Source organism: Strix aluco, chromosome 2, assembly GCF_031877795.1.
Source record: "Strix aluco isolate bStrAlu1 chromosome 2, bStrAlu1.hap1, whole genome shotgun sequence".
In the NCBI taxonomy this organism is placed as follows: Eukaryota; Metazoa; Chordata; class Aves; order Strigiformes; family Strigidae; genus Strix; species Strix aluco.
This window is the reverse complement of record NC_133932.1, coordinates 135,829,404-135,841,993: the sequence shown is the minus strand read 5'-3', so window position 1 is coordinate 135,841,993 and position 12,590 is coordinate 135,829,404. Positions and strand designations below refer to the sequence as shown.

Below are 12,590 nucleotides of genomic sequence, written 5' to 3'. Positions count from 1 at the left end.
AATGGTGGCGAACCCTTAGAGGGAAAGGTTTTTTTGGATGTACAGGTCAACTTTAGTTCAAAAAAGTGAGCGCGCGCTGAAGCTCAGCAAATCCTGACAAGACCCACTCTTTGCTCTCTTCAGGGTGTTAGGGTGTTGCTTCTGGGATGTTACACACAGAGCTCCAACACGGTGACGGTGATTTGCAGTAAAGGTTGTTACAGTCCCTGCTCTGCGTAGCCTGTCTCTGCAGGCCTTACTCCCATGGTTAGTGGTATAATTAGAGATTAAAGGTGTAGTATGCAGATCCGAGCTCCAGCCCTCCCAATCCCAAAGGAGTTCTTGTGCCGACTTCCATTTCAGATCCTTTCTAGCCAGGGTAGATGAGGATATGTTACATAGCTGTGTTTAACAGTGGTTTTCCCCTTTCTTCTTGTACTCCACCTCCTTTAACTTCCCGTTGTGCACGTTGGACCGCGCCCAGTACCTTGTTCTCTGTCTCATCAGCCATGCCAACAGTCAGCCCTGGAGCCAAACCCTCTGCTAGTCCCTGGCGAGCCAGCAGATGCCACAGCGTGGGAGGTTAAACTCTGATTCTTATTTTCCTCTTTTACACTTACGTACGCTCCCGTATTAAAAAAAAAAAAAAAAAAGATGCTGTTGACCTTGGCAGGCCAGATGGGGACAGCCCGAAGATGGAATTATTAGCACTGTTACCGAAATTACGCTGCTTGCAACGATTAGAAGAATTAACTGCAGCATATAACAAGCAGTGCTTTCACTTCACCCTTGAAGAGCAGGCAGTGTTTAATGTTCAGAAAGCAGCTCTCTGCCATCCTTACGTTGTGCGCTGCTTTGCTTCATGCCCGTATTTGTCGTGATACAATTTGATCAGCAAAGCTCTCGGGAAATTTTCTTTTCAAAGAGCTTAAAAAGAAGAAGGCAGCACCGATGGCTTGGTATCACTGTATTTATTTAACCTGCTCCAATAATGTAACAAGCTGAAGGAGTTAATATCCCATCACCTATCCAGTTGGCTGACTTTCTGCCATAATGATGAAATGCGTAATCTGAGGAGATAAGACTTTTTTTCCCAGTGTACATGCCCAAAAAAGTTAATTCTAACGTCACCTGGAAAACGTATGCAATGCTACTCTTACATATTAACATCTCTGGGAAACCTTTATGCTGCCTACAACAAATGTGTTGTAAATACTATGTAATTTATTCAAAAAGGAGGCAAGAATAACGTCTTTACAGGGTTTGTGTTTTGTTCTGTATTTGCTGGGACCTGAAGCAGTACAGTTATGAGAAACATTTGTACAGTAGAAGTACAGTATTTTAGGGTTAGAAATAAAGTTTGCAGTTGGTACATTTACTGTGAACGTGAAAATGGTGCTTTTAGTAAAGGCATAGAGCATCTTTTAACTGTCAAAGCTTATAGTTTCTTTCAATTATTAGGTTACTGGTTCATATTCAGGCCTGATGGTCATCTGGTACCAGCAACCTGTGCGAAACCAACTGTGATTTCAGTCCCTAAATACGGGTATGGCAAACTGCCTCTGGCTGATCGACACCTCCCCGTGCTCCGGTGGCTGCTCTGTTAGTGAACTGGCAGGAAATTTCAGCCTTTTTAAGCTCCTACAGGTCATACGTCCAAATCAAACCGGAGGCGGTTCAGTATAAATGTGTTCTCTGTTGTGGCCAGGGTCTGTGCATTTCTGAGGACAGAAGAAAAGCAGTTTTGGTGTTCTTTTTGGTATTGAATCCCTTTTGTGTAGGATGGGCAGCAAAACCAGATCGAGAAATCTATTCACATGCCTTTTTTCATATGTATAATCGAGCTAATCGTGTCGCCTTACCCGCCTTTACTCTTACATTTGTTCCCTGTTACATACCTTCGGGATGATTGTAGCTGATGTATTTATTCTTTGCTTACACTGTCTTTTATTTATTTATTTATTTATTTATTTGTATTTATTTATTTGTATTTATATTTATATTTATTTTATTTATTTTTTTTATTTATTATGTCTTTTCATTACCAGACTCCACAGAAAGATGAGCTTTATGAAACAAACTGCTAAGTTTTCTATATCATTAGTGCTGTTTTCCCTCTGTGTGCCTACTTTGCAAATGATTCTATTCAAGGAGTTTGAGCAGCCCACACACTGAAAATTAAAATGTGTTTTTCCTCCTCGTGTTAGAAAACCAGGACCAGATATTTTACAAACGAGTCTTTCTAGACATGATACACTAATTTCCATGATGTTTCGTAGGGCTGTCAGCTGCATGTCAGCTTTGGCTGCTGGGATGTAGACCATGCACAGCAAAAGGCAGTTAGAAACTGGAGGGGGAGACCTTAAATTTGCTGTAATTTATAGTTGGTTGGTAATATATCAAAGCATTAGCTAGGTAGGACAGCGATTTTTTTGTTACTACAACATCCATTAATGCATTTAAGTAGCAATGGATGCAAACTCCACGTGAATGACAACGAGCAGGGAAAAAATAACATGAATTACAAGGACATATGGTAAAAGTTGTAACATAAAACTAATCCAAATCACAAAATAGTGAAGCTTGGTGATCTTCTACTCCAGGTGTAGGAGAGCAAAGATGTTACGGAGCAGAGGTATGGAGGCAGCTGCTTTAGGGAGCCCGCACAGTGGCTTTTTGGTCTCAGCCTAACTTTTTGTTGATTTACCAGCCTTTCAGCTTTCACGAGGAATACCAAATTCACTCTCAAATAAAAAGGAATAAATAAAGGGGAGATGGCAAATACCATAACAGTGTGGCTTTGATTTGAAGGACTTGCCTGTTTTCACATGAGATAAAGTGTTTATTCAAAGTTTAATCCAGGCACAAGGCCAAAGCACAGCTCATGTCAATGTTGCCCAAACTACATTTATAGAAACTTGTATTTTTCCAGTGTATTGACTTCAGTTTTTATTTAAACTTTTATAGCTAGTTTTTAATCATCATGCTTTCTCTAAGGATTTATTTTTTTTTTAATATAAACTGCAGCAAATCTATTGTGCAGAATACACCAGCTGGAAGGCTGATTTTTTTTTTTTTTTTAATTTTTATTTTTTCAAGTTTATTTCCACTGCAGTTTCATTTTATAACTTGTGGTCACAGGTACATTAATCTTTTAATAGCATAAATTCTCAGTAAGTGACTCTTTTTTCCATTAAACTATTCACTATGCCTCTGAAACAGCATCTCCAAAGTACATTAGTCACTGTTTCACAGCTTATGCAAATAACTGTCCAGCAGTTGAGTTTCCAAAATCTTCCGCAGTTCTTTTTAGAGGCCATGGGCCTGTGCTTGAATGAAGAAATAGAGCTGAGTTCAGCAAAGATGGGATTTGGTGACAGCTCTTATTCTTTTGTTTCCCTGTATTTGCTTGGTTTGGTGACTGTTTTCCTGATGTTACCTGAGAATCGTATTGAATATTATTGAGTCATTGTTTTTTGTCCAGTTTTAATAATCATGAGCAGTAAATACCCTACACTGAAGAATATCGTTCGATTAATTTTTGTTGTTATTTCTTCACTTATTTTTATTTGATGGTATAATGCCAAATTTATTTTGTTTTCATAGATTAATGCTGATGCAGAAAAGGAAGAAGGTGAAGAGTTTGAAGACAGCATGGATGTTTTTGATGACAGTAGTTCTAGCCCTTCTGGTACTCTAAGAAATTATCCTCTCACCTGCAAAGTTGTTTATTCATATAAGGTTTGTGATTTTTTTGAAAAAACGGATTAGAAAAGTGAATTATACAACAAACAGATAATAGATGTGACTGTGCCTCTGGGAGTTTGAGGCAGGTTGTCAGCACTTGACTCGGTAATGGCACACATTAAATACATCGAGCATCTAGTGAAAAACTGCAGCAGTGTTGTGAAACACACTTAAACTACACTTTGGCAGAGTACTGGAGCCTGTGCATGTGCGTGGAGATGTCCCTGTCTGGCTTCAAGGAGACCAGCTGCGTGCCTGCCATTAGAAGACGTTTTAATTTTTGTTGCTGAGCCGGTGTGGCCATATTAGAAATGCCTTCTGGGTGTCAGGCACGCTTGTACGCTGCACCACAAAGCTCCTCTTTGTGCTGGAATAGCGACACCACCATTTGTGAGTTAAAGCTTTGCTGACAAACTGCATTCGTGCAATTTACCTCGGCCAGCACTGCTGGGTCAGCTGTAAATCACCGCTGCGGCAGCCGAGGCCGACGGCAGGCTTAGGCTTAGTCTTAGAGTACGGAGTAATTAGAGTTTCAAAAGTAAATAGGGTTTGACGTGCTGGGTGGCATTCAGGGGGCTTCCATCTGTCTCTAGAGTGGAAAAGGGTTTTGTGAATGTCAGTAAGTATACAGAACCCTCCTCATTAGTAAGTTTTTGAGTATGTTACATCGTAACATTTTGAATTTTTTAAAACCTGTAAGTTTTAATAGAAGTCTGGGTGAGAATGTTCTTTACACTGCCTGTCCCGTGCATCTGAAAACACTTTTATTTTCTAATCTTCTGTTACACACTTCAGGCTTCTCAGCCAGATGAATTGACCATAGAGGAGCACGAGGTTTTGGAGGTTATTGAAGACGGAGATATGGAAGACTGGGTAAAGGTATCATTTTTCTGAGATTGTTTTCTTTTCACTATTAGAAATAGAACTTGGGACGGGAGAAAGTATTTGAGTTCTTTTCAGAGTAGTACACAAAAGCAGAGCATCTTTTCTGTCGTTTTATTTCCAGGCACGGAATAAAGCGGGTCAAGTGGGTTACGTGCCGGAGAAGTACCTGCAGTTCCCGACATCCAGCAGCCTGCTGAGTATGCTGCAGTCCCTCGCGGCACTGGACAGTCGATCACACACCTCAAATAACTCCACTGAGGCTGACTTAGTCTCAGGCAGCCTGAATGGAGACTCCAGTGGTAAATACTGATTAAAAAATAAAGAGTATATTAAGCTCGTTCTCGAAAGCATTCTGCATATCGAGTCTGGGTGTCGCACCTGAGAATGTCTCGTATTTGACTTGTATCTGAGTACAACTGTTCTCAAGAATTATCTGTCTCCTATCACATCTGCATAATTAACCTGGCTGTGGCATAGAGTTGAGATTAACATTAACTAAAACCAGTGAAAACTAAAGTGATTTGACTCAGCAATTACAGTATCATAGTATCATTTAGGTTGGAAAAGACCTTTAAGATCATCGAGTCCAACCATAAGAGTACATATAGTACTTATTTTTTTTTTTTAAACTCTTGCCAATTACACTTTTTTTTTCCCCCGTTTCCATTCTTCAGTCTGTTTCGTAAAAGCACTTTATGATTACGAGGGCCAGACAGATGATGAGCTCTCCTTCCCGGAAGGAGCAATCATCCGCATCTTGAACAAGGAAAATCAAGACGATGATGGCTTTTGGGAAGGAGAATTCAACGGGCGCATTGGGGTGTTCCCATCAGTATTAGTTGAAGAGCTTACGGCCTCAGAAAATGGAGAGACTCAGTGGATTGGAGATATTCAGGTACGTAAAGAGTTGAGGTGCTGCCTTGCACGGACGATACTAGTTTGTTAGGGTGATTTTGCAAGGCTGGAAAGATCTGCTGTTTCTTTAGGAAAAAAAATTAGAACCAAATTAAATAAAAAAAAAAAACCCTGAGTACTTACCTTTTAGTTTTTTACCCAGCCTAATAATTATCAACTGATATATTTTGGTAAATGTAACAAATTTGTGAATAAAGGCAAATATTGGGGTAGGAAGGAAATGAACCAAAGGAGAAAATTCACAGTCTGCTTCCTGTAGTTAATTTATGGCACAGACTGAGACATCAAACAGAACCTGGCAAAAAGAGAATTACGGGCTCTCTCAGCCCTAATTTAATGTTTTCATACTTAAATCTGTTCTGTATCCTCTCAATTTTTGACTACCAAATATTGTATTACAGTAATTTTTGCTAAAATGCCCTCATTTCAATATAGTTCTGTAATCCTTAGAGCATATTAGAAAAACAGACGCATTCTCATGTGTAACTGTGGTGCTGGAAAGTGGACTTCCATGTTCCCTACAAAGTAATTTCTCCAGTATTTTTATACTTTGATTTGAGAAAACCATGAAAACTTAACATTTAATTTATATATATGCAGTTGAGTTGGGATAAAATTCGTGATCTTAATGCTTTTGTGGGAATAGATGTGGAGAGGCACACTTGGCCAGATGACTTTTTCCAAATAACATTCAAGAAGTCGAAATTGTCTGGGAGAGGATGAACATTTCTGCTCAGTGGCAACCTATGATTTTAAAAAAATATATATAATCACAGTGGGATGTCTTGGCTTTCCTTCCCAAACATACCTGACAGCACTTTTGACAGTTTTTCTCCAGATGAAAGTTCCTAGCAAACTGATGTGTCAGAGAACTTGCTGCATCTCGGTCTGTATGTAAAAACTGTGGAGGAATAAGGCTTTCTGCAGCCCCTCTCTCTTTAACGCAGGTATCCCCGACTCCAAAGCCTAATAATGCCCTTCCACCGCTGCCACTGTATGACCAGCCTCCCACTAGTCCCTACCACAGTCCGGATAAAAGAGGTTCTCAGTACTTCCCCAGATCACCATCAACTAACGGTAAGGAATTTTGTGATAGTAGAAGAAACATTTCAGCTAAATGCTTAATTTAGAATGTTCACAGTTCAGAAGGAAAAAAAAAAAAAAGCTTTTGCAATATGAAGTTAATTCAGTAATACTGAGTGGCTTGTCTGTGATGGGCACCCTCAGTAAGTTCGCAGACGACACCGAGTTGGGTGGGAGTGTTGATCTGCTCGAGGGTAGGGAGGCTCTGCAGAGAGACCTGGACAGGCTGGAGCGATGGGCTGAGCCCAACTGGGGGAGTTTCACTAAGGCCAAATGCCGGGTGCTGCACTTGGGTCACAACAACCCCCAACAGCGCTACAGGCTTGGGGAGGAGTGGCTGGAGAGCTGCCAGTCAGAGAGGGACCTGGGGGGGATTGATTGATAATGAGCCAGCAGTGTGCCCAGGTGGCCAAGAAGGCCAGTGGCATCCTGGCTTGTGTCAGCACTAGCGTGGCCAGCAGGGACAGGGAAGGGATCTTACCCCTGGGCTCGGCACTGGTGAGGCCGCCCCTCGATTCCTGGGTTCGGTTTTGGGCCCCTCACTCCAAAAAGGCCATTGAATGACTCGAGCGTGTCCAGAGAAGGGCAACGGAGCTGGTGCAGGGTCTGGAGCACAGGTGTGATGGGGAGCGGCTGAGGGAACTGGGGGGGTTTAGTGTGGAGAAGAGGAGGCTGAGGGGAGACCTCCTGGCCCTCTGCAACTGCCTGAAAGGAGGGTGCAGAGAGGGGGGATGAGTCTCTTGAGCCAAGGAACCAGCGGCAGGCCAAGAGGGAATGGCCTCAAGCTGCGCCAGGGCAGGGTCAGACTGGCTCTTAGGAAGGATTTCTTTGCAGAAGGGGTTGTTGGGCGTTGGAATGGGCTGCCCAGGGCAGGGGGGGAGTCCCCATCCCTGGAGGGGTTGAAGAGTCGGGCTGACCCAGCGCTGAGGGATCTGGTGGAGTTGGGAACGGTCAGGGTGAGGTTAATGGTTGGACTGGAGGATCTTTTCCAACCTTGGTAATTCTGGGATTCTGTGATGGGTTGCTGCTTACTCTTTCAGAAAACAACTTCAGTTCAGACTCCCCTGGATTCTCACAGCCTCCGCGAATTCCTCCCGAAACTTCGTATGGCAAACTGCGACCTGTAAGTTAAAAACAAATGCTGTTGTTTTTATTGATGCTACAAAGCTATCAGGCCAAGTCTAGGTAAATTGGGGTAGGTATGTTCAAAGCGAGGTGGTGATCCAGCACCTGATGATTTGGCTCTCTGTGTTCTGCAAATCCAGTTAGTGTGTATAAAAATGCAGTATCTCAGATGAATACTGCGAGGAAAGGTCTGTTCAGTCTCTTTGGTAATACCATAGATGTGATAAAAAGCTATAGAACATCAGAGCTATTTGAGATTAAGTGAACGCTGGAACAAAACAGAGCTGCACTTGTTTAAACAGTAAGTCACTGTTTAAAGATGACCTTGAATCCTGTTCCTCCCCTGTCCTTCATCTAACCTGCCCTTCTGTATCTGCTTTTATAGTTGTAATACCTGCGTGTCTCTGGGTGAAATCGAACCTGGGAGGAAATTACACCTCTAACGATAGTAAAATAGATGTTAGTCGATAAACTTATACTGCCTTTTCAGGCGTTGGGAGGTTGTTTCTGTTCTTGCCACATGTAATAACCCCTAAACAGAACTAAAAAAGAGGTGGTGAATAAATGCCAGAACAGTTTAATCATATCATTTGTACAATTGCTTCTTCTCCAATGTGCTGGCAGACAAATCTGCTGGCCAGCAGTTTGATGTAATACGCGGCCCTTGGGGCTCTATTGCATTTAGGGTTAAATTTATTTCCGAACCCCTTGATTTGAAGGTTTTGGATTAAAAATTCCAAACGGTGAGGTCTATATATTTGGTGATGTCTTTGCGACCTAGAAAGGGAGAGTTTGCCAGAAAAAGAAAAGGAAGAATTTGATCACTTAGAACTTGCAAAATCCATCTCCTAGGATTAACTTTGAAATCAAGTTTCGGGGGGTTCAGTGTCCTAAACCAAACCATATTAAGATGTAACATCTGTATTTTCCTGGCATTCTCAATGAATGAGGTTGCAGAAAAAGAGCACTTTTGGGTATTCAAAAATTACATTCTGAACATCCCAGTAGCCCGTGAGTTAGTTTTATTCTCTGACACACACAAGGCAGAGGTAGAACTGCATCGTTAAGTAATGAACAGTTTCACATTGTCTTACTCCCTTATAAAAAGACAGCGAATCAGCTTTTCCATTTTGTAGATTTATATTTTCTTCACAAGTTTCTTGCAATTTACTGTCTTTTCAAGATATTACTACAGTGTCATGCCTTAATTGAAAGGATTTCTGTTAGTATTGCATTTTAAATATCCCTGGTTTGAAGATATTGTGAAGCTTGTTAATGGTATTGCTCCACTCTGGTGTATTCTGAAATCCTAAAAATCCCGCATGAAATGTTGTTAGTGCTTAAGCTAATCTCCATCAGGAGCAATAACAACTTTATTGATGTGGCAGAGTGTAAAAATAGCACCAGATTTCAGGTGTGGATCGTTCAGGTCAGTGATTGATTAAATATGAGTAAGCCACTTAGATGCAACAAGACATTTTTGTACTTTCCAGAAATTCCAGGCAAGGGCGTCATCAGATTTCAGCATTTGGTGTAAAGTCCAGAGTCCGTCCCAGGTTTATGTACCGGCTTATGCATGGTACAGGCAGAATAGATGGGTGTTTTCACCCGGTGTGTTTGCCCCGTTGTGACCGCTAGTCATCCTGGAGCAAGATGCCAGAAAGGTTAGACCAGGTGATCCTTGAGGTCCCGTCCAACCTGGTATTTTATGAAAAATCACCAGAGCATGGTGACAGGTTATAATAAAAAGCCTTGATGGCTTAATTTGAGACTACTGGGCCTGAATTCAGCTAGATACTCACTGTAGTTCTGTCGATCTTAATAAACAATCTGTATATCTGTGTCATCTTGAGGTATGAGCCCGAAGTTGCAGTTTTAGTCTGTGCAAGTTCTGAAATGTTGTCAGTTTTCTGATAGTTACAGGCTGGTTCTGGCTGTTTCAGGTGCGAGCAGCTCCACCACCCCCTACACAGCATCATCGCCGGACAACAGAGAAGATAGAGGACGTGGAAATCACTCTGGTGTAATGATTGGACTAGTTAAGTAGTAGTGCTACAATCAAGACCAAACGCGATATTTGGTCAATCTCGTTTTTAGGCACCTTTGCATGATGAAGACTTTTAATAGAGCAAGAGATAGGGAGGATTTTATGTGGCAGTGACATGGTGGATTCCTTCCCACAGTCATGAATATTTTGTGCCTTTTTTTTGTTTTGATTTATATACATCATTCTTCCTCTCTTAGCACAAACCAAGACGGGCCAAACAGCGAGCAGAGGATTGCCTTGGAGCAGGTTTCTCTCTTGGCTGAAGATGGTCAATTTTTATACGGAGGCTGAGGAAAGAGCCTCGTTCATGCAACTTAGTCATAGCATACTTCGATCACGTGCATTAGTACAGTATATTACTGTTGCCATAGAAATGTGTTAAAGATTTGTCAATTCTTCAAGTAGCATTACTTGTCTGATTAGGTATTAATCAGATCTTGCGGAATGAAAAAGGGAACTGAAAAATAAGTATAAGGAGAGGCTGGCTCCTCTTTAATCCCCTTGCAGAAAGGAAGAAACAGGAAAATAATCTTATAGATAAGGAAAACTGATGCAGATCATATGGCGTTAATTACATTAATGCACACCTCTTCAATAATTAACAGTTAAACTGTTATGTTCTTTGTATTAATATTTATGCAGTACATTTAGTAATAGAGTATCTAATATGGAGGTGCTGAATTAGTAGCAACATCTTGTTCCATAGCATAAACCAACTGGTAGAAAAGTAAGTGAGATTTTGTCTAGATCTGGAAATTGAGCTTCATTTTTTTCTTAGCAGATTTTGGGGGTTTTGGTTGTTTTGGGTTTTTTTTTAAAGTATTTGGGTCACTCTTATCCCAGTTATTGCCGTGTACTTTATTATCCAACATTAGCAGTATATCTTTGTCATCAAAACATCTGGCTAGAGTTAGAAGTTACATTTAGAGTATTTACATGCGTTATTTAGTTTTTGCATTGGATGGTCCTGTAGCATTTTCCCGTGCGAAGCCCGTTGACTAGCCAAAGCCAGAAGCCAGGGAGAGCTCTGGTATCAGCGACGCTTTCAGCCCGCCTTTGTGGCCAAGACTATGGTCTCAAATTACTCTTAGGCAAGAAATAAAGACTAAAAGGCTTTCAAAACTGATTTTCAATCGGAGATCTCTGGAAAGGAAGCTTTTTGTTGTTGTTGTTTGAAAGGGAAGGACCGGGGGTATTCTGAGGTTTAACATGGAGAGAAATGGTCAGAGGAGAGGGAAGAACTGGATGAAAACGGGGTTTTCTTTGTGTACTTACTAAATTGTTTTCAGCAATCTCCATCAGATCAAAGCTTCGGTTAAAAGGCATCACAAGGTTGGTTTTTTTGAGCTGTTATATGGGTTCTGTTGAATGCGCTCTTATGTCTTCTTTTTTTTTTCTAAGCCAGTAAGTTTTCTACCTTTAGTTTACTAACAAGGGCTATTTTTTGAAGCTGCATTTACACACAAAAAAAAAAAAATCATCTAACAAGATTTTATCATAAACTTTGCACATACTTGTAAATCCCAACCCAAGCTGGGTCTCTGAGACATTTGTGTTTGCCAATCTCCTTTCCCAGTGGGATCTTTAACCAAGAGTGGGGCTGTTTGAAGAAAACAATTCATGGGTCAGTTATGAAATCAGTGACTGTCCAATGAAGTCTTTTCCATATTTTTCATTCTTTTGCACCTCTTGTCCTGTTGATCTGTTTGAGGTCTTTTTATGTGTTTATCAAACTTATTCTTAAGTTTAAAAAAAAAAAAAAAGTTTTTAAAAAAGATTTAACTGTTTGCAAAAATTTTGAAAGCTTCACAATGCAGAAGAAAAGCAAGTATTGCCATAATGTTCATGTTCAATTTCTTTGGCCAGTTTTTCTGTGTCCTTCATACCTGGACTTTCAAAATTCAGAAAGTGTTATTTAAAGTCTCTTTAGTTGTATTTTAAAATATTTTCTGTAAGAGCTGCTAATTTTATTTAAAAAAAAAAAAAAAAGAAAAGTTGTAAAAATATGCCTCCTTTTTAACTATGATTTCTTCATACAGGGCATGTATTCGACGTATCATCATGTACAGCGTCAGTACACTGAAAGCATAGCTGCAAATGCTTTCTTTATATTGGCTGTAAAAAGTTTGTATTTATTATGTATAAAAAGTTGAATAATAAAAAAGTGGAACTAAATGCATGACGCTGTCTTGATACAGACACCGCGATGCCTGTGGCGAAATGTCATTCGAAGAGTTGGGTGTGGGTCTGTGACGGAGGGAGAATAAAAACGTACATTTGCTTGGGTATCATTTTTATGGTTTATGCTTTTACACAGAAATTTGAATCTCCTGCTCAGGAAAACACTTGTGCACGTACTTAAAGAGGTCTTTAAATATCGCTTTAAGGTGGTATTTGTATGAGGAACAAAATTATGCCAAAAACGGAGAGCCTGTAACAAAAGTCCAGTTACCAAACTAATCGCTGAATAGCCTCTATGCAATTAGGATAATTAGGATAATTGCATAAAGCAAGCGAGGGAGAGTGACCGATAATAACTCTTCGGCGTGATCATCCTTTAATAGGAGTGATTTCCCTACTCGTGCGAGGAGGATTTCCGCCGCATCCCAAACCTCTGTAGCTTTAGGATCCCCTTCTGCGCCGGGTTTCCGTGTTACATTTTCTTACCGGCTCTCGGGAGCCGCCCGCCGGTGCCCAGCTCCTCGCTTGGTTCTTGGCAGTTTCTCAAAGGTTTCTCACCTTTTGCGGGAGGTGCCGGGTGAGACGTGAGCTCCGCCTGTTCCTTTCCTCCCGAGTTTTGCTTTCAGCT

At 40.9% G+C, this 12,590-nt stretch overlaps 1 protein-coding gene across 2 annotated transcripts in view; it reads left to right on the top strand.

The window, feature by feature from the left end:
- Window positions 1-11,956, top strand: part of FCHSD2 (FCH and double SH3 domains 2) — a 167,244-nt gene extending 155,288 nt beyond the window's left edge. For both annotated transcript variants that reach the window (XM_074816522.1, XM_074816521.1), the window contains 7 exons: window positions 3,586-3,720; window positions 4,522-4,605; window positions 4,733-4,910; window positions 5,286-5,506; window positions 6,474-6,603; window positions 7,650-7,732; window positions 9,678-11,956. In XM_074816522.1, coding sequence (XP_074672623.1) covers window positions 3,586-3,720; window positions 4,522-4,605; window positions 4,733-4,910; window positions 5,286-5,506; window positions 6,474-6,603; window positions 7,650-7,732; window positions 9,678-9,761 — 915 coding nt within the window. In that variant the 3' untranslated portion in view covers window positions 9,762-11,956. The remainder of the gene's footprint in view (window positions 1-3,585; window positions 3,721-4,521; window positions 4,606-4,732; window positions 4,911-5,285; window positions 5,507-6,473; window positions 6,604-7,649; window positions 7,733-9,677) is intronic.
- The last annotated feature ends 634 nt before the right edge of the window (window positions 11,957-12,590 follow it).